Consider the following 22,265-nt stretch of genomic DNA (forward strand, 5'->3'; position numbering starts at 1 on the left):
CCCCGCGCCCCCCAGTCGCTCAAACACACACACACACACCCTGCTTCACATACCAGACACCCAGCCCTGACACGCAACCCGCCTTACCCACACACACCCTCCCCTTCACACGCCCCCCCCCGCACTGATACACAGCCCACCCATCTCCCCAGACACACCAAATGTTACACTCACCTTAGAAACAACCCCCCCACACACACTCAGACCCATCCACCCTAGAGTACAGCCAACCCATGCCACGCCCACCACACTCACACTCTCTCACACACACGTGCGTTCACAATCCCTCATGTCCAGCGCTTAAGTGTGTAAGGAAGAGGTGCCCGGGCTCAGGCGAGCCCAGATGTGCCGGGACTATGAACTGCCAAGCCCAGAGGTGCCAGGGCTCTCAGCCCTGGCCCAAATTAATCATTGCTTATATCAGATGCTCTGGGCACCTCACCCAGACACCTGGGCGTACCCGACCCCTTCAAACACACAATGATCCCTACGAGCCCGCCAGCCCTCCTGTGTACACTCAACCCCCTGCCCCCTCCCTCACACACACTATAGGGCTGGGCATGCTGCAGTGATGGATGCCGCTGTTCACCCCCTTTTTCCCCACACACAGGGGGCTGTCCTAATTCATCCACAGAAAGAACAGGAGGACTTGTGGCACCTTAGAGACTAACCAATTTATTTGAGCATAAGCTTTTGTGAGCTACAGCTCACTTCATCGGATGCATTCAGTGGAAACACAGTGGGAGATTTATATACACAGAGAATATGAAACAATGGGTGTGACCCTACACACTGTAAGGGGAGTGATCAGGTGAGGTGAGCTATTACCAGCCGCGGGGGGGGGGGGGAAGGAGCCCACGCTGAGGATGGGGTATGCCCCAGGATGCTGATTGCCTTCCCAGGCATACCAGGGCAGTGAGCTCATTCGGGTTAGAAAATCCTCTGGGCAGGGCTGGGTGAGGCTTCCTTGTGCTACCAGCAGGCTGGACAGAAAGTTGCTTCCAATGGCAGGAAAAGGTGATCTTTCTACTAGAAGCTGGGGGTGTCGGCTGCATCCCATCCAGCCTCCCCCTTTATTATTCTGTCTCCACTGAACACCTCCAACGAGACACTGCTGAGCTTGAATTAATCTGCAAACTAGATACCATTAACTTGGGTTTGAACAGAGACTGGGCTTCGGCTGGGTCATTACACAGACTGAATCTATTTCCTTAAGTTACCTACCCTCACACCTTCTTGTCAACTGTCTAAATGGGCCATCTGGATCATCAGGACAAAAGTTTTTTTCTCCTGCTGATAATAGCTCATCTTAACTAATTAGCCTCTCACAGTTTGTATGGTAACCTCCAACTTATCTGTATGTATATATATATATATCTTACTATATGTTCCATTCCATGCATCCGATGAAGTGGGCTGTTAGTTGCTAAGGTGTCACAAGTCCTCCTGTTCTTTCCACTGCGCTGGACAAACCCCAGCCCAGCCCCCAGCAGCTCCCAGTGTCAATCAGGTCCCAACCACACACGACCCATTTATGTGTCACTTTCGCAGGGCGACAGAATTAAGATGGGTTTCAGAGGAGCCACCGTGTTAGTCCGTATTCGCAAAAAGAAAAGGAGGACTCGTGGCACCTTAGAGACAAACCAATTTATTTGAGCATAAGCTTCCGTGAGCTACAGCTCACTTCATTGGATGCATTCAGTGGAAAAATTAAGATCGCTGTTCTCAGGAATAAGCGGGTGTCACCCAAGCATGTATCAAGGAGTGTATCATAATGAGGGTGCGGCATGGGAGGGCCGGGTGACAGAACAATGTGGGTAGGTAGCTCCATTTCTCAACAGACCTGATCTTACCACTGAGACACCATGGCCTTACTCAGTTAATCTATCCCTATACACCCCATCTGATCTAATTTAATCTAATCTAATCTATCCCATACACCCATCTGATCTAATCTAATCTAATCTATCCCCATACACCCCTTCTATCTATGTATCTATCTATCCATCCCCATACAGCAGCAGGGGTTGGGCTCTGCCCCCCTCCAGAAACACATGGGGCACAATGCTGGAGGAGCAGGCAGCCAGTGAGTTCCCCACCATCCCAGGGGCGGTGGGGCTCAGGCTTTGGGCATCAGCCCTGGGGTGGTGGGGCAGCAGCATCCCCATGCCCATCTCCCCGGGCCCCCACTGCCTCCCCCAACCCTCCATCTAGGGCTTAATTTGTCCCCAGGCTTGCCAGGACTGAGTAAGTCTGCTGTGAAAAGTGATACTTGTATGTTTGTCAATATCACTTTTCACAACAGACCTGCTAGCTAGCAATAAATAAATGACAATGATTTGGATGTGTCTATGTGCATATTTATTTGGTTTTCCTAAAGCTAATCAAGTAATTTAGGAAAAAGCGTGAGAGCGGCCCCCAGCAAGAGTCAGTGGCCACACGCTGAGGCCACCAAAAAATGTGCCCTGAGAACCACTGGGTTACACCGTACCGCCATGCAGGCAGCACGTCTGGATTGCTGGGCAAGGGATGGATTTCAGTTCACAAACCCAGGTTATAGGAAGGAGAACCAGCAGCAGCATCTGATTGTTTTATGAGACAGATCAGGGCTCATCATAAGCCGGGTCCAAGCGAGAGATCTCCAGAAGGGATCAGAGTGTGACAGCTGGATCTGATGGACCGAGCACAGGACTGGGAACAAGGATATTTGCATGGCAGGAGGCACACGTCACCCTAACGCTCAGAAATCTTCATGGTTTTTTCAGAACCCGAGATAACGCTTCCTTCTTCCCTGCCAAGACTCTCCTCACGCCTATCTCTGTGTGTTCTCTTGGCCCCTCGTGAGAGTGATCTTGCCTACGCTGAACTTTTTTGTACTGGTTCAAAGCCCCCATGTAGAATCATTTCACCGGTGTAAACCATGCCCGCTCCGGCACTGCACCATCGCAAGTCACACTTAACGCGAGTGCAGCATGTCTGTGTCAGCCTGTTGCACTGGTGAAGCCGTAACAAGGAACAACGCCAGGGTTAGATTCTCATCTGGTATAAATCAGTGCAGCCTCATTGACTTCTCTGGAGCTATGCTGATTACACGGGCTAATTATCTGGCCCACTGAGCTCAGTGGAATTGTACTGATTTATGCCGGCTGGGGATCTGGTCGCATTGAATTCAATGGAGCTGCACTGATTTACATCAGCTGAGGATCTGGCCCAAAGAGCAGACCTGGCATGTGCCACAAGGCAGAAATTGATTCCCTCTTCAAAGGCCAATGGTTTTAATAATATTCATCCCCGTACGATTACACTTTTATTTCGGTGACATTTCTAAATGGGATTGAATTTTAGAACAATTTATATGAGTAAATAATGATTTCTTTACTAATTATTCCAATAAGGAACTGGACACTGACTGGCTGTCAGTGACAAACTGCTTCTTGGGTCAGCCCACGTGAGCCGTCCTAGCAGCTGCTTGGTTCTGGTGCAGCTGGGTTCTGTAACTTCCTGAGTCAAAGCTGAGTTTCTAAGCAATATGTTGCCACTTGCAGTTCCGTTCTGTACAGGTCTTTTTACTGCGCTCATCACAGTGGCATCCGAGCGCTTCCCAGTGGTGCCTGGAGCCACAGGATTAGCATTTGCCATGCGTCTGCTCTCTCATTCTCTCTCACTTCCTTGTCACTTCTGTTTAGCAAATGGGGCTTGAATAAGGAACAGGGTTTTGACTGACTATGTGACACAATGCTTGTTGGGTCACCCCCGCCGACATATCCCGGTGGCGTCAAGACGGTTCCAAAGGAGCAGGGCCACATCGCCCCCTGACCTGATGCTTGACTCCTAAGTATTACGCTGCCACATGCCACACACCCGCCCCACTTCCGTTCCACAAATGGCGCTTGACTAAGGATGAAGCTGGGTTTCGACTGGTCGTAGGTGACAAAATGCTTCTTGGACTGTAAGTGACAGGCCACTGCAACCACCAGACTCTTCTGAAGGAGCTGGGGCACATCACTCCCTGACCCAAAGCATTTGTTTGTGAAAAGTGGTGGCTCATGTCACCAGCCTCTCTCCCTTCACCCCACATTGAGGAACTAGAGGAGCAAACAGGGTCTTTTCAGAAGGTGAAGCACCCAGGAGTCCTAAAAGAATTGGTTGAGGAGCTCTTCCAGCCCACCAATGTTAATCTGTAATCAATCTTGGAATACCGGGGAAATTCCAGCAGACGGGTAGGGTGCTACTGGGCAAGCGGGATGACCCGGATAACTATTGTTCTAAAATTCAATCACATTAAATATGGTGAATTTCTAAAAATTTCACCTTACATTGATTAAACGTTATTCGGTCTTTGAATGTTGTCAGGGGCCAAAGCAGCTGGGCCCAGCTCCTGCCAGGCTCCCTGACTAACCTGGCTGGTAGACAAGAAGCGAGCTCTCCTGCACTCATCTTGTGACTGAGAGTAGCCACATCCCCTGACTGGCTGCTGGTTTAGCAGCCCTACTCATAAGTCTGACACCCAGATCAGTGGCTGCTCAATGTGTACCATGCCTGTAGCTGAACTTGCTCTGCTCCTGCTTTGTTTCCAGTCCCCACTCCAGCTTCGTTTCTGAACCTGCTCTGGCTCCAGCCCCCATTCCACTCCGGATTCTGATTTCTGGATTCAATCCTCAGCTCCACGTCTGGTTCACCTTCTGGTTCTGGCATTCGGCTTCTGTCCCTCCAGTACTGACCCTCGGCTCATTCCTGGACTCGGCCCACCCTGGACCCAGCTCTAACTGGCAGGCCAAACTCTCATTTCAACCACTAAGCCTGACCACCCATGGCCTGGTTGGCTACAGATATGCACCTGAGAACTATGATTAAGGAACTAGGAATAAGGAACCAAGTTCAAGCCAGTGCCTGAGTGGGAATACGTATTCTGTGCTCCCAGGGGAGGCAAAAGTCATTGCTAGAAAAACCCCAGACTTCTCCCCTCCACCCTTGGAAAATTCCAAGGGACATTGTGATTTACAGGCAGGGATACAAACAGAGCCACCCAGCCAGCAGGCTCACTCCTCCTGGTGATACACAGTCTCATGTGCCTCTCCCAGGAGACGACATCCAGAGCTGATTAACCTCACGCTGTTCCACTCCCAGCATGTGTGACCCAGGCTGTCAGCCTCCCTGGAGCGACAGTTTGCGACTGATCCACTGATCTGATTAAAGGGTTGCTGGTGCCCTCAGCTGGAAATCTAGTCAGTTTCAAAGAGGGTTGGATGCAATCTCAGGTCCTACACCCGCCCCTCCCTTGCCAATTTCACTGGGTTTTGCCACCGCATTTTATTAATTTATTAAATAACATTTCCAATGTTGCCATCCCTCACTGTATCTGGTGCTGGATTTAAAAAAAAAAAAAAAGCTCCAGCTGCTGGAGTCCTGTGAGTACATGACAATCTCAACTTTCCTCAAAAAAGAAAGGGGGGGGAGAGAATAAGTTTCTAGTCCTCAATTTATGGAGAAAAGCTTGAAAATGTGACTCCTAAAGGCTCCCATGCCAGAAGGCAAATAGAAAGGACCCTGATGTTTATTATTTGGAAACAATTGATGCTTTTTAAGCCAATCTCATGATCTTTTGTGGGGGGATGACGACACTTGTGATTTTTTTTAAACTGGGGTTGGCAATACTTAGGTCCCCCCACTCTCCCCCGCTGTTCCTGTGTGAGGGACCCACACAACCAGCAGGGGAAATGGACCAAAAATGCAACATTGGGCCTTTCCTCATGCTCCCACTGGACTCATCGGGAGCAGGATCTATGGCTCCCAGAGGAATGTCAGTGGGCACTCACCCTCTTCAGCCAGGGATCTTGGGGGGCCCAGTCTGAGACACCTTTAGCTTGGTTTCCAGAGGTGCTGAGACCCTGCAGCTCCAGGAACACCAAGGGCTGTAATTATGGGTAGCGAGTACTTGAAAATCCAGCCCCGAGCTCTTTTGTACCTCTGGCCCCAAGAGCTCAATGCCTCTGAAAAAAAACCAAGGCCGGTGAAGTCTCGAACTGGACTCCCCAAAATTAAGGCAGCCTCAGGTAGAGTCAGCTTTTGAAGATGTTGGTGTTTCCTCTCCGCCGGGCAGTGGGGGAAGGGAGGAAGGACTGGATTGCTGCTCTCCTGCCATCTTCCTTCTGTGCCAGCACCATGAAGCTAAGCCCTTGGCACATGGTTGGCACTACGGAAATAAATTAATTCAAATAATTAATTAGCCGAGCACAGCAGCCCAAATTGCACATTTCAAATCCCATGCCAGCTCCAGACATCCCATAAGGGTGGGGGCGCTTGGCTGCAGGGGTTTCATTGATGTCTCTGGAGAGAACTGTAGTCACTTGCAGTTACCTCCCCAGAGATTACCCGTTATTCAAGATTTGCTGAGTCCCCCTTCCCCTTGGCACCCCACTTCTGTCAGTAGCGTTCATTCAACTGGCCACACTTGGTTCTCTGCTACAGGAGTTGAACAGGGACACCGAACAGAATCTGAGCCTGTGAGTCCGTTACTTTCAGTCCTTCTCTTCTCTCCGGTTTGACCCATTATTATGTCTACTGCAGGAGCACCTGGGATCCCCAGTCACGGAGCACGACCCCATCATGCTGGGTGCTGTAGAGACACGGAACGAAAAGATGCCCCGTCCCCGACTGCGCTAGCTAGAGAGATTTGTTCTTCCCTGCTAATTCGTGTTCTTCGAAAGGACCCAGCTGCCAGCGCTGAACAGTGGGAGGCAGAGAGCGGAGCGAGATGTCGAGAGGAAGGCTGTCCTAGTGGTTTCAGCGGGGATCAGCGCTCAGGGGACATGCGAGCCAGGGTAAGTCACGTCATATCGGTGTGGCAGCTTCCCCAGCTGTAAAATGGGGATAGCCCAGCTATTCAAGGACTTATATGGCCCCTGCCGCCGGGCTGTCCCCAAGGACAGAGGAAGCCTGTAGAGGGGGAGAGAGCCATGGAGAACCCCCTCATCCAGAGCAGCATCCTACAAGGACCATATGTCCATCGAACCTGCAGAGAGGGCTCGGTCCCTGTGCAGGAGAGAAAACAACCTCAGTCCCTTTCCATGAGTCTAAAGTGCTGCAACAGCGACCCCTCGTGACGGGATTTCAGAGAACCCAACTGCTGGAGATTGCCTGGCCTCTGACCACAGCACCGGCACCAGTCAGCGCTCCCCCTGCTGTTTTCTGGGCTCCCGAACCTAGGCCACATTTGGACGTATATAATCCACGGTCTTGTCTCAGCATCACCAGGTCCTCAACACCCAGGGCATGCTGAGGCCTGGTCTACACCACAGACCCGTACTGGTGTAATTACATCACTCAGGGCTGAAATCCACACCCCGAGTAATGTCGTGTAATGTAATCCACACCCCGACCTAACCCAGACATAGCTGCTGGAACTAGGGGTGCGGGGGGTGCTGCTGCACCCCCTGGCTTGAAATGGTTTCCATCAGATACAAGCTCTACAGTTTGGTTCAGTGGCTCTCAGGCCCCCCCCCCCCCCGCTATACCAACTGGTCCAGCGCCCCGCTTGCAGACAGCGCTGTGTCGGCAGGAGAGGCTCTCGGGGAGGTGGATTAATAAAGCTGACGGGAGAGCTCTCTCCCGTCAGCTTGAGCCTCTTCATTAAAGTGCCACGTGCGCCGGTGCCTCGTTTTAAGTGTAGACGTGCCCTACATCCGAAACGATTCCGCTGAACTTTAAGTGTAGACGTGCCCTACATCCGAAACGATTCCGCTGAACTTTAAGTGTAGACGTGCCCTACATCCGAAACGATTCCGCTGAACTTTTGGATCAGACTGTCCTTGCAACCTTGCTTTTTGGTTGGCGGTCACAGAGGCTGGTATAAATGAGCGTCAAGCCCCCCCCTCTTTAAGAAAAGAGAGAGGGTGACCATTTTACAAGGTAAAAATAAGTCCCTCACTAAAATATGCCCCCTTTGGGGGGTGGGGAAGCGGAGTTTGGCCAGAATTCTTGTGTAATGTGGGAGAGAAATTCTTTCAGATACCATGGGGGTGGCTCCCATGTAAACACCTAGAGAACCAAACGTGTGAGACAGGAATAGAAGAGAGAGAGGAAGCAAGAGAAAGGAGAAAGAAAAGAAGGCGGGAAAGGAGAAGCAGGGCGGCCTAGCAGATATGGCGCTGGAAGGAGAGCTATAGATTTCTAGCTTGGCCATTGACCTGCTGGGTGAAGTCACTTCCCTTCTCTGCACCTGTTTCCTCTCCCAGTCATTTGGCCATTTAGATGGTAAGCTCTTTGGGGCTGGGACTGTCTCTTACTTTGTGTCCGTACAGCCTGGCACCCATTCGGTAGGGTGACCAGACAGCAAGTGTGAAAAATCGGGATGGGGGGCAATAGGCGCCTATATAAGACAAAGCTCCAAATCTCGGGACTGTCCCTGTAAAATCGGGGCATCTGGTCACCCTACCGTCAGGGCCTCTAGGTGCTACCATCATACAAATATCAAGAGTCAAGAAAAAGTTTTCCTTCCTGGTCAGAAATTGAAACTGAGAAGAGGCTAAAGTGTTAAACCCAAAGCCATCAGTTCTGGAGAGAGAGTCACCAACTTCTCTGGCGCTCAGAGCGGAACCCCAAGGCCTGAACAACGTCAAGGAATGCACCAAGTTTTCCATGGTTTCACTGCCCCTTCTTGCCAACGGGCGGCAGCAGAGTTCACCGAGAGGAGCGGTTCTCAAACTTTTTTGACCCCCCCCCCCCCCGTTCTTTGTGTCTGCAGCAGTTTAGGCAACCACACACACACCCACACACCCCTGCCACACAAGCATAGCAACATGCAACCCTCACGCAATCTTACAAACAGCCTGGCATTGATTCAAACAGCACCAACGCGCCATCGTCCAAAGCGCCAAAACAAAACTGCGATGGCGGTCGACGCTCAGAGAGACATGTGCACACCGTGTCCTAGCCAACGGAGTCACGTACCGATGGCAAAGACTTAGTACCGTGCTCGGCAAGCATCACAGAAATCCGTCACAATCACAGAGCCACCGGCAGTCAAACACCCAGCGCCACCTGAGGACCTGATCTGTCTGGAGGAATCGCCTTCGCCAGCCATTCATTGCCTGGATAAAATGTGTGCAGTATGTTTTTTCCCCCCTCCTAAAGCTTCTCGTGCCACCCCCCCGAATACATTCTGTGCCCCCCCGTTTGAGAACCTCTGACCTAAAGAGATCGGCCCAGGCTAGCCCGGCCATCTGCGGGTTAATAATGCCGAGTGGCTCAAATTTGGCACTTTGGTCTCCCGTGAGACCACTTTTAACTGCAGCAGATACCCAACCTAGCACCACTCCACAGGCAAATCCCCAGCCACAGGCAGACTCCTCATCTTGCTCCATGCAACTAGAGGCTTTCAGCCATGCGGCCCAATCCTTCAGTCCCTACTCAGGTAACCGACTGCAGTGGGCAGTTTGCCTGATAACTCGAGGATCAAGCCCTTAAACTGCACTGACCAGGACCAGTTCTCTGTTACACGAGGGCAGGGGCTTAAAGTGGGTGGAAAGGGCCCCTGAGAATACTCCTTGTGCTGGGGGCCTCCTTGCTCCGTGGCTGCTGTAGAACAGGAATAAGGGCTCTGTACCACCTCTGCTTCCAGCAGATAGAGTGGATGTTTGCAGCCACAGAGCATTGCCAGGGTCCAGGGGGGCATGGGAAGCAGAGCATAAGAACAACAGCCCTGAGGCTGCTCTAGCATGCACCAGGAGCCAAGAAGTGCCTTGAACAACCCCAGAACTCAGGGAGTGCAGAGATGGCTTAAAGCCACCTTAAAAACACCCTGCAGCCCTGCCCCAAGCACAGGAATGGAGGAACTGAGACTCAAACCCACAACCCAGCCATACCTCATCGGGGCAGGGACAGAGCTAGCAACATGAAACATGCATGCATACCAGCTGATCCTTCCTTTCCCAGTAGTCACCCTATAGCCTCACTATCCAGAGCACCTCCTTCTTGCAAGACCCAGTGTTGCAGCCCCTCTGCCTCTCCCTCCTCCTCTGGCGGTCTGTGCGGTGACCTGGCTCTCCAGCCGGGTCACACGAAAAGTCCCACGCCTTCTGGGGGAACAACGTCCAAACTCTAACTCTTCCAGGCTCAATCCTCCACAGACACTTCATCGCTCTCAAATGATCTGCCAAGGTCTTCTTCCCTGACTCTCAGGGCTTCTTCCCTGCAATTTCCTCTCCCAAGCCTGCTTTAGGAGTGGCCTTGTCCCCAGCTGCCTCACCTTTCAGGACTGTCCCAGGGCACAAGCTCCTTCCTGTAGGCCCCTCTGCGGTTCCTTTCCCAGAGAGCAGAAATCCCCAGCTACCTCTCTCCTAGGTCTTCGCTCTCTCTTGCTCTACAAGTCTGGTTCTCCCCACACTGGCTCTAATCCTTAATTATCTGTCTCCCCTCCAGGGGCCACAGAATGGGTTAATTGGGCCCGATCTTGCAAGGTGTGGCTTGCCCTCTCTCCGCATTGCAGTCAGCAAGAATGGACCCAGGAAACTGTCAGACTAGGTTGGCTCTGCCTCCTACCTCTGATAGTGGCAAGTACCAAGATGCTTTAGAGGAAGGTGCAAGAACCCTGCTGCTGCAGGATAACCTGCCCGGGGACTTATCTGCTGAGTGACCACAGTCAGAATTTCCTTATGCCATGAAGCATGAGGGTTTATATCCCCCTCTCGGTTATTTCTAACATTTACTATTGTAACCCTAGATTTCCCGTACCAATGTCTCTAATCCCTCTTTTCATATCGCTGAACTGTTGGCTTTAATGGCACAGTGCGGCAATGGAGTTGTACCTGTCGGCATGCGCAGGGTGGCCAGGCAGGACCTCTCAGGACCTGCTCACAAAGTGAGGCCCTTGCTCAGCCACTCAGCAGGTGCAGTTAGACAAAGATTTTGTAAGATAATCTAATGTTTTGGGCACCATAAACCATGTTGCTTCTAGGAAACGAGAGGGGCGGGGGTGGTGGTGGTATTGTGGTTGAGGCACTGGGCTGGGCTGCAGGGGGGTGATTAATATTGGTTTGTGTTACTGTAGCACCTAGGAGCCGTAGTTGTGAACCAGGACCCCCCTGTTCTAGGTGCTGTACAAGCACAGAACAAAAAGACAGTCCCTGCCCCAAGGTTTGATTCCCTCCTCTGCCACTGATGTCCTCTGTGACCTTGGACAAGTCACTTCATCTCTCTGGGCCTGAGTTCCCATCTGTGAAATCGGGCGGTGGGGGGGAATAAATACATTATACAAATAAAGCTTGTAAGGTGCTCTGGCACTAGGGGCCAGGTAAGTATAATAAATAGGGGGATGTTCAAAAGCACAAAGGGTGATTTGGTGTCTGACTCCCACTGAAACTGAGCAGGAGCTGGGGCGTAATTCTCCTTGGTGTCTTTGGAAATTTCCCCTCTAATCTCTCCTGGCTTCAGTTCCTATCTGGAAAACGGGGCTAATTAAACCCCCAGGGGAAAACTCATCTCAAAGAGAGAAATCCGGCCCCCCTAGAAACAGTGATCACAACCCATTTTTCCCCTCCCCACTTAAAAAAAACAAAAGTCAAACCTCTAAAAACAAAACAAGAAAAGAGGAATCAAGCTGCTCTTGTCTCTCTCTCTGCACATTTGCTTTGCCCTGTGAAGTGTCTGCAGGTTAGCCTGCCACGCCAATCAGGAAATAAGTCAGTATCACATGCCTCAGCCCTGACAGTTAAGCGGGGAGTTAATGTGGTTGAACTGCTAAGGGAGCTGAGCCTGAGCTGGGCAGGCTGCAGCTACACAGGGGCATCTACGCCAGGCCAGAGATCAAGCTGTGGTAGATGGAAACAGAGAGAAAGAGAAATTGAACCCCAGCGGGGAGCGAAGAGACTGGGGATCGCCTGGGGTGGGACGCAAGAAAGATCTCGCTCTACCTTTGGGAAAGATGTTTTCAAGGAAGAAACGCGAGTTAATGAAAACTCCCTCCATATCTAAGAAGACCAGGGCAGGAAGCCCCATACCGCAAACCCCATCTGTAAGTAACGCTGCATCCTCTTTCCCTCTGCTCAATGCAAATGTGAAAGGCTAGATGCAATGGGAGGGTGGGTGGCTCTGAAAATTACCAACTTTTAGGGCAGTGGTGGGAGGAGGGGTGGGGGGGGGAAGATACCTTAGGCAATAGTTTATCTGTATGGAAGCTGGCTTTGAAAAGGAGAGAAGATATGATTAAGGGGGGTGGGGGATGAAAGAAATTAAGCAGCAGCAGCAGCAGCGTTGGGGAACAAAGCGAGGGAAATGATTATTAATAGGAGAGAGGATTTGGCATTCACGTCTATTGAAGGCAACTTTGCAGCAAGAGATCAATGAGGGAATGAGATCAAAGCCGGAGAAGGAGGAAGACAGGAGCTCATCTTTATTTATGCTACAGAGAACAAAAATCAGAGTTTGGGGGAGGCTATCTGGGGTCAGCTCTGGAAGGAGGGAGCAAAGGGGGACGGACAGGAGCGTGTGGATGTTTTTTAAACAAGCTACACGGGGTTCCAAAGCAGGCAAAAAGGGAAGCTCCCAGCTTCATCTTCCTGCGGCTTTGGAAACAACTGTGGTTGAGACACACACCCTGACCCACCTCAGCCCCTCCTTAGAAAGAGACTCAATTTAAAATACAGATTCTCTGAAGAAGGAATGGGGTGGGTCCCAAAGCCGTCGAAAACTGTCCAGCAGCTTCTTCAAAGGCAGTGGCTCTGTTTGCTCCTTCTTCCCCATCCTTCTTTCTGGGCCAGTTCTTGGGGGTTTGTGGATGGGTCCAGCCCATAGGCCCCTTGTGTGTAAGATCAGAGGATGCTGAGCAAACACACAACTGGGAAGAACAGCTACAGCCCGTACTCTGTTGAGCTCAGGAGAATGGCAAAGAAACACGGCTCACATGAGCATGCCCTGGACTCCCTCTCCTACAGACCAAAGGTGTGGCTGAAGGTAGGTGGGAACCCAGGGTCAAATTCTGCCTTCTGCTTCTGTCCTTGCAACTCCACCCAGGGGGCAACAGGGAAACAGGTGGAATCCAGCCCCATGATTTCAACTAGAACCCCTCCGGCCTCCTAGCCAAGCCTGTGAGGCATAATAAAGCTGCCACCAGACGGGGAACATATCACCCTGCAGTTGCCAAAGCAACAGAGTTGAGAGCCCATGGAGCCAGTAGCTTGTAACGCCAGAGGGGACTGCCTGGTGTTATCATGTCTCGCTCCTGGATAGGGGTTCGCAGGGGTCTGGAGATTCCTCTTGGCTCAGTTTGCCTGTCCTTTATCCTTCTGGGATCTTGGAACTCACAGTCACCGCCAGCCTCCTGGGGGTTCATTTCTCATTTTTTATCTCTAATTGAGCCTCGTGCAAAGGTCGGTGCCAGGGTTTGAGAGAGAAGGGCCCTATTTATCCACCGAGCAGCCAGAGCAAAGGCAGCAGAAGCTTCCCCACAGCCCTGCCCTGGAGGGACCATCTCTAGGGGAGAGGAGAGGGCAGCCCGCAGGCTCATCCAGTTCCTGGGCTCGCGGCTGACGCTGCCACCACGAGGCCCAGTCGCTACCAGCTGGGGTGGGTTTTGTCACGCTTGCTGAGACCCACCTGACCCATTTCACGCACAGGCTGCCGAACAGCCGTCTGATAGGAACTACTGAAAGTGGCATGGATCTGAATCACTGGCTTAGAGGTGGAAGACGCCACCAAGTCCCTGAGCCATGCTGTCCCTTATGGTTGGCTCTAGAAGGTCCTTGATCATATAGTGGTCTCATGGGGCTCTCCTAGGTAACTCCTGCTTTCCTTTTGTGTTGTGCTAAATAATGCGCCTTTGGCCAGAGAGAAGACATCCGCCGTTGTTGGCTGCTCAGCTAGGCTGGCTGGTCCTTTCCTTTCTGTAATTGAAACTGTTTCTGTTATCAGCCATGGTTTCTGATGCAACTCTACCCACAAACCAGACACGGTTGGCAGGGAATGGCTCATGGGTCTCCGGTCCACAGCAATGCCCTCCTATGACTTCTATGTTTATTACAGCCTTCTCCTGTCACTGGCTGTGAAAGACCAGGTGTCTTTCCAGTACAGACACACTGACGGGGTATTTCATATGCAAAACCTGTAGAATAGGAAATGCCAGATAAAAGATGTAAGGGAAACATATCAAGCTAAATTCTCCATTTACACGTACTAGACTCCCTGGAAGTCAATGGGACTGCATGGGAAGAACTCAAAGTTGTCTCTGGCCCATCACAAGCTCTTCCTCCAGCACCTACACACATTAGAACTGACTTGTCCTGCATTTGATCTGAAATCCCCTGTGGGAAGCCAACAAATCTTCCTTGAGGTGGGAATGGAAAAGCTCCCGTGGGGATCAGGATGTTGAACCATCACGTGGTGACACTGTGTCACAACAATGCCACATCGCGTTACATCCCAGCATGGTGTCTTCATCACAGTGTGAGATCACGGCAAATCACCTACAGGGAACACTCTAGCCTGGAGGCAATGTCTGTCCTCTTGCACACCCAGTTGTGCCCGGGAGTTGGAGAACATAGTCTGAACTCTCGGCTTCTCCATTATCTCCTGGCTTTGGCCAGTTTGCCCCAGCCATACTCTTTAACGGCATTTGTGCATGATTACAATACAGTGTCACATACTCCGGTCCCTAGGCCAGACCCAAAGCCAAGGTGGGGGAAAGTACTCCAAATCCATGAACAGAATAACCTGCTCTATGTCGACGTTGGCACTGGGCGTCCAATGGAACCCCGTGTGACATACAATGACCTATTGTCCTCTACCAGGTGGGTTGACAACCCAGTATAATATAACGTGGTATAGGGTGCTCAACACTGTAATTCCACATGGCAAAAGGGGCCCCGGTGCAGAGAGAGACACCAGAAGAGACAGTGGAGGAGAGATGACCAGTAACTGATATAAGCCAGGTTTCAGAGTAGCAGCCGTGTTAGTCTGTATTCGCAAAAAGAAAAGGAGGACTTGTGGCACCTTAGAGACTAACCAATTTATTTGAGCATAAGTTTTCGTGAGCTACAGCTCACTTCATCGGATGCATACTGTGGAAAATACAGAAGATGTTTTTTCATGGTCTGTGTGTATAAAAACATCTTCTGTATTTTCCACAGTATGCATCCGATGAAGTGAGCTGTAGCTCACGAAAACTTATGCTCAAATAAATTGGTTAATCTCTAAGGTGCCACAAGTCCTCCTTTTGATATAAGCCAGGCAGCCAGCAGGGACATGGAAGAACCCAGCTCAGTGATCAGAGAGAAAAGTCTGTGGTTTCTGAGTTGATGACTGATGCTTGTGAAAGGTCCAGCAGCAAGGGCTGGTTACGTGTTGAAAGCTTTGGGGGAAGGTCTTAGGCAACTGAGACTGTGAAGGCCATATTGTATTTTCACCCCTGTGGGACTTTGCTTCTTGAGTTCCTGTGGGTGTTTCCCGTGGTGCAGGGGCTGAGCTTATAAAGCTCAGTGCCTGGCTGTCGCTGTGTGGTACAGAGCAGTGGATCAAGGACGCAAGTGGATCAGTACCTCAGGGTCTGGCCTAGTGGCACTCTATAAATCGAGAACTCTTTGGAACCTCATCCCAGTCTGGGCAGCCCCTCCAGAAGGGAGATGCTGGGACAGACAGTGACCTGTGAGCATCCCTAAATTATAGCCAGTGTTTCTACAAATGCTTCCTACAGCACCTCCTGCTGGGAGGGCTGGACCAGAAGCAGCTGGGAGCTGTGCTCTAGTAGGGCTTTCCCAACTTGTTAAGCCAGTGATACTAAGAGCATGGCTTAGGAGCTGCATGTGGCTCTTGAACATGTCTCCTGAAGCTCCGCGCAGCAAGCAATATTAAAACACAGCGAGATTTAATTATTAATCAATCTAAGTTATTAACCAATCAGGATGCTTTGATGACGTTATTAACCAATTAAGTTAACTTACTGTCTGTGAGAATAATATCTATAAATATTTCCCCGGCCATACTGTCTAAATAGGAATAGTACGATAGACAACGGAACACTGAATTCACACTCCTGTGGCTCTTTCGGGTAACGTTGATCGCTGGTTTGGCTCCTGAACCCCTGAGGTCTGAGTAGCCCTGTATTAGTGCTGGTGGGATCAAGACTGTCTTGTTCCAAGAATTCTGCAATCATTTTGTTGTATCGAAATTGTAATTCATCTTTGTTCAGTCATTTTGTGGTCTCAGAGGGGGTCTACCCCCACTGTCGACCTGAATTCTTACTGGTGTCAGCAGGAGTTCCACACACAGGGCAAAGAATGCAGCTCTTATAGTTCTGAGAGGTGAATCATTTAAACCTGCCAACTTTTATTCGCAATTCAGTCATTTTCCTCTCCCCAGCTGAGTCACTCACTGTCTTCATCGTCGGAGACTGTCCCTCCATTGCTGGAGGAAATGTTCCTTCAATTCCTTAAGCCTTTTCTTGTTACGAAATGCAAACTCTGTAGCCGTTAATTGATGATAAGACCATGATCTCATTTACCCTGGTGAAAATGCAGAGTAACCCCTCCGGTTTCAGTGCAGGAGTTACACCAGGGTTCCTGGAATCAGAATCTGGCCCATTAACTCATTAAATCTCATCGCATCCTTGTAAAAAGTTCCTAAATGGGGAAACTGAGGCACAGAGAGATTTTTTTTTAAGTGACTTACTCGAGGTCACAAAAATAGTCAGCAGCAGAGCTAGGAAGTCCTGACTCCCAGTGCCCTTCTGTAACAACTACCCATAGTCCAATCTCAGGGCTAGGGATAGAACCCAGGAGTCCTGTTGCCCAGCCCTCCCGCTTGCCTTACCCACTAGACCCCACTCCTCTTCTAGAGTGGAGCTAGAACCCAAAAGTCCTGACTCCCTGTCCCCTGCTCTCACCCTTGCACTCCCTCCCCTAATTAAGATGAAGGTTCATAAGTGTGAGGACAGCCTTGGCAACCCCTGTGGGGCTGGTTCCTCCCCACTGGCTCTGGGAGGGTTGGAAGCCCCTTCCCTCTTGCCCATTACATGCTCACGCATGTTCTTGTCCCCTCAGGAGCTGCCCCGGAAGGACTGCCTGGAAGCGCCGAGTTCCAGCCTGGTGGACCTGTCCATGTCCAGCTCCAAGCTCAGCAGTAGCCCCAGCACAGTGGGCACGCTCAAACGCCCCACCAGCCTGAGCCGGCATGCCAGTGCTGCTGGCTTCCCTCTGTCCCCTGCGGGCACCCGGGGCATCGCCAAGGGACAGAAGACCCCTGTCTCTTACAGCCCCATCGACAGCGGGGAGGGGACTTTCATTGATGTGGAGGACATCTCGCAGCTCCTGGCTGACGTGGCCCGGTTTGCCGAGGGTTTGGAGAAGCTGAGAGACGTGGTCCTCAGAGACGGTAAGTGCCCATGACCACCAGGGCCCTCCTGCTCCCAAGGGGACTTGTGGAATGTAAAGGCCTGGACAGGGGTTTCCATCGTGTCTGGTAACGAATGGGGCAGGGTAAGGTGGGGTAGAACGGAAGGCCCCAAGGAGCTCCCCGGCTCTGAAAGGAACCCTTGTGTCCAGGCAGGCCAGCAGAAGGCAGCCTAGGGCAGAGAAATAGCCAGGAACCTCGGATTTTCAGCCACAGCCTCTGATTTCTGGATGCTTCCATTTTGGGGGGCCTGATTTTGAGCCACCCTGGGACAGATTTCCCAGAGGTGCTGGGCCCTGGCAGCACCCAGTGACCTAGTTGGCGCTAAGCCCCTCAGACAATAAGGCCCAGGACTGAGAATGTGCCCTATAGAACAGGCCCTCAAAATCAGAGAAGGCTTTGAAAATCAGGGCGTCGCCTTGTTTGCACGGGGGGCTGGCAGAGGGGACACTGGCTGATTTGCCTTTGGCAACAGGACCCCTGCAGCCAGCTCTTACCCATCCCATAGAAACTGGCCCATGGATTTGGTGGCCTTGTGCATGCATTGGGGCTGATCTATGCCATGCTCTGGCCTCCTGGATCCGATGTCAGCAGTGGTCTTGTGCTCTGCTGCTCCCTGTGCCAGTCACCCAGCTATGAATCACACACACGGGTCATGGCTGCCTGTGGCTGGCGTGCTGGAAACGCTCGACCCCCTTCCCAGATGCTTGAGCTTGATTCACCCTCCAGAGTGCTGGGGATTGAGGAAGAAGATTCTGCAGGGTGGGAGAGGACAGGCTGTTTGCAGTGCATGGGCATCAAACCCTCTGGGAGTCCCTGTGCTCACAGGGGATAACGTCACAGAAATAATCCCAATGAGATCTCGCCTCCTCAGTGCCAGGCAGCCTGCCTCTCCCCCTCGAGCCTGGGCAATCCCACACAGGCATGCCAGTGGTGTCAGAGAGTGGATCTGTGCAGGGGACTGCCGGGAAGCAGGAGCTCTGGCATTCTAATCCTGGCTCTGACACTGAGCCCCTGAACATGCCATTCTCCTGCTCTGTGCCTTAGTTTCCTCAGTAATATTACTCACTTACCTACTTCCCAGGCATGTTGGAGGATTAATGACCTTAACAGACTGGAAATGGAAAGGGTTATCCAAGTGCTATGTAATAGTATCCCTGTTCCAGACTTGGGAGATCCCAAAGCACTTGGCAAAAGTTACAAACTGATCACACCGAGCTAGGGACAAAATACTGGTCTCCACCCCACGCCGAGAGAGGTGGTGTTCTAGAAATGCAGGCTGGGAGCCAGCAGCTTCCATTCTCCTCTGCACTTTGTGTCATTATGTAGCCCTGTGCAAAGGGGCTGTCAGATGTTCTCAGAGCAGACTTCTCTGCTCCCTCACACTGGTGGGAACATGAAACAACCCCACCGGGCCTGATTCTCCTCTCACAGACGTCAGCGTAAACCAGGAGCAATTCCACTGAACTGGCCAGAAAGCTGGGGCAAGGAGAATCAGAAGCACTTGCAGCAAAACGGGGGTGATGCTGACCTACCTTCTGGGGCTCATGGTTGGCTCAACAAACCCACACTGCATAGTGCTAACTAGGAAGGTATCCTGGACTCATCCCGCACAGAGAACTCCCAGCTTCTCAGCTGATGTCAATGAGCCCAGCCCCACTGAAATCAATGGAGTCTCATCCCTGCCTGGGGTGAATGACCCCCACTCCATTGAACCCGCTGCGCTCAGGCATGTCATGTGATTCAAGCTCTGCCGGGGGGATTGGGCGGGAGGAACTGTGCCCCAGCAGTGGAGCATAGCCAGGGGCCCTGGGATGTGTGATCTTTAATATCCTGGGAATGCCCCTCAGCTGCTCTCCCTAGCCAGTTCTGCTAGCAATGGTTCTGCTAGCAATCGTTCCTGTCATTTCGCCTCCATAGATTATGGGGGGGGGCATAATCTAGCCCCCAGCCAGCGTGAGCCAAAACTTCTAATTGCTCATCTGATCTCCAGAGACCTTGTCACTCCTCAGTGGATGAAGCCACCTCTGGGGTGGAAGGGACAAAGGCAGGCTGGTCCCAGCAGAGTGGGGGGGGGGGGCAGAGCAGTGTCTGGGGCGGCTGTGAAGAGGAGAAGGGGGGAGGGAGCAGAGAGCAAATAGGCTAGAAAAGCAGCAGGCAGGGTCAGGCAGCACCTGCCGTTGAGAGTGGCAATGGGCGAAGGGAAGGGAAGGGGGGTGAGAGTGCTCCCCCTCCCACTGGCAAGTCCGTGGCACTGATTGGACACCTGCCTCCAAAGATGCTTGGCTATGTGGGGGCGGGGAGCTCCCAAGAGGAAAAGGCTATACACGGGGGTGATTCCCCAGACGAAGGGGTCCCCTATGGATCGGGCAGCGGCATGCTGGGAGGTGGTGGAGTTACCCAGAGTGGGAGAGCAGAAAGCCAGGGCCTGCAGCGCCCTGGGGGGATCCGGGACCAACCTCCCCACGGTGGCCCTGCAACTGCTTTGCTCCAGCCTTTCCTTTTGGCCCTGGAGCTGAGCAGCGGCAGCTGCCACGCAAGGCGAGGAAGAGGGGTAAGAGGCAGAGCAGGGGAGGGGGATCTGGGACAGGATAACATGACTTCCTGCCTGCAAGCTATTTTCATCTGCCTGCCTTTCCTGTTTACTGCAGCGCCAGCGATGGCTGGTGGCACCCAGATAAAGCCCTTGGAGTGGCACTGGGCACATGCCTTGCCTCTCCCCGAGCCCCATTTGCCCCTGGGAATGAACCTGGGTTCCCAAAGGGCCGCTGAAAGCAGCTCTCTTCTTTACCAGGAGGCCAGGCTGGGGGCGGGAAGTGGCCCTGCAGTCTCTGCCCTATCCCTTTAAGAGGCTTCTCTCTCTGTAGGAGACAAAGGAAACTGTATATTTCCCGCACCCCTGGCTAGGGTGGGGCCCAGCTGGGGGTCACATGATGACTTGTTTTTTCACTGCCAGCCATGCAAACATGTTGACGCGGTCCCTGTTCCAGTGGAAAACACCATCGCGAGGCCCCAGTGTGTAACATGGGGCGGGAGTCTCCACAGGGAGAGGGCGTGGTGACCCAGATTCAATTCCGAAAGGAGTGGGGAGGAACCTTGGGCCCAGGTCTCTCTCACCAAGGTTTGATTTTGGACCCCGTTTCCAGATGAAAGTCCACCTTGAAGTGTGGCTCACCTGGCATCCCCTGCTCAGCCAGCCCTGCGTGGTCCTGGTCACAACCGAATAAGGGTGCTTATGGCACTTGGATCCTGGCACGGTGGTTGGAGTGGGAGCCCGGTTCTGCATTGGGTCAGTGGGAGAAAAAAAATCCATGGGCCAAACTCCATGGAGCTACACCCGTTTATACCAGCCGTGAATGTGACTTGTTAGGCTATCGGTCTGGGGGAACGGGAAAGGGGGATGGAAGGCGAAGGTCAAGTCGCCTTTGCAGAGTTACAGAGTACCAGCCGTGTTAGTCTGTATTCGCAAAAAGAAAAGGAGGACTTGTGGCACCTTAGAGACTAACCAATTTATTTGAGCATAAGCTTTCGTGAGCTACAGCTCACTTCATCGGATGTATACTGCAAATTGGTTAGTCTCTAAGGTGCCACAAGTACTCCTTTTCTTTTTGCAGAGTTAGAAACTGGGATTTCCATTCTGCAAGAAATGCCAACATTTTCGTGGGGAGGGGAAATTGTTCTGAAACGGAAGGACATTTCAAAATTTCCCACAAAACGAAATCCCCCCCCGCCCCAATTGTTTTGCGTCAATTGAGCTGTTTTGGTTGGATTTTGACGTTTAGGTTTTTTTAATAATCTAATATAAACTCCTCAATGAAAACCCATTTCAAAATGAAAATGTCAAAATGTTTCATTTTGATTCCCCCACCCCAGGCAATGAAATTAAGTCAAAATTGACGCATTCCAGCCGAAACCTTTGATTTAAACAAAATGGCAATATGTTCCATCAGGAGATTTTCAACCAGCTCTACACCCATGAGAGCGGGTGAAGGGAGGGAGAGAGACTGGGCTCAGGGGTCTCTGTGCGGGTTCTGGAGGAAGACTGATGATGCTGAGGCAGGATCTGGGTGTGCATGAAGGGATGCAGCAATGGTTGCAGGGGATCGCACCTTTTTGGTGGATCCAGCCCTCCCATTACAGCTTTTTGTCCATCCCTGCTCAGCTGTGACACAGATCCCAGTCCTGTCCCTGTCCCCAGCCCAACACGGCCCTTCCCAGCCCCTCTGGCCTCTCTGCTTTCCATTCCGGACATAGCCTGGAAATGTAAGAGGAGACAGAGAATGCATAGGAAATCCCTTCCACCCTGACACTGAGATAGGGGGCTGGGACGGAGGGTTTGCCCACTCACAGCTGTCACTTTTCCACCAGGCTCCCTCTCTCCCCTCCCTGCTCTTGTGGATTTCTCTCCAAAGAAGGCTGCGCCATCCAGTCCCAGAGTCCCAGACGTTGGGCTTAGTCCCTGGGCTTGTCAGTGCTGAGGTCACCCCATCTCCTAGCATCCAGAATTGGATTAAAGGGATCAGCCAGTCTAGACTCACACCCCTTCCTTTCCTCCCACCCCCCCTTATTTAAGGCCTGCTTCCCGACCTCCTAGCAGCGCTGCTCATTCAGGGGAAATGCAGCCGCCCCACACCCATGGCAATGCAGCTCGTAGAGAGCCCCGCATAGGCACATGTTCTCACCAGGGACAAAGTCTGCTCTCAGTTCACCTGTATAAACTGGAGTGAGGTCAGTGGAGTTCCTTTGGATTTACACTGATGTAACAGAGCAAAATCTCAATGCAGAGAGCAGGCTGATAACAGTAACAATAGTGCTCACATATCCCCTTTCGTTCAGGGATCTTAGAGCACTGTATGAACGTTAATGAATGCTCCCAGCACCCATGTAAG

The 22,265-nt window shown here is 51.8% G+C and overlaps 1 protein-coding gene across 3 annotated transcripts in view; it reads left to right on the forward strand.

Moving 5' to 3' along the window:
• The first annotated feature begins 11,600 nt into the window (after positions 1 to 11,600).
• ARHGAP45 (Rho GTPase activating protein 45) overlaps positions 11,601 to 22,265 on the forward strand; it is a 46,000-nt gene continuing 35,335 nt past the window's right edge. For 2 of the 3 annotated variants that reach the window (XM_073324316.1, XM_073324319.1), the window contains exons 1-2: positions 12,138 to 12,948; positions 17,028 to 17,358. In XM_073324316.1, coding sequence (XP_073180417.1) covers positions 12,814 to 12,948; positions 17,028 to 17,358 — 466 coding nt within the window. In that variant the 5' untranslated portion in view covers positions 12,138 to 12,813. Of the gene's footprint in view, positions 12,011 to 12,137; positions 12,949 to 17,027; positions 17,359 to 22,265 lie in introns of those variants that run through there. The other variant, XM_073324317.1, reaches the window with a different exon arrangement.

This window comes from Lepidochelys kempii, chromosome 25 (genome assembly GCF_965140265.1).
Source record: "Lepidochelys kempii isolate rLepKem1 chromosome 25, rLepKem1.hap2, whole genome shotgun sequence".
NCBI classification, from domain to species: Eukaryota; Metazoa; Chordata; order Testudines; family Cheloniidae; genus Lepidochelys; species Lepidochelys kempii.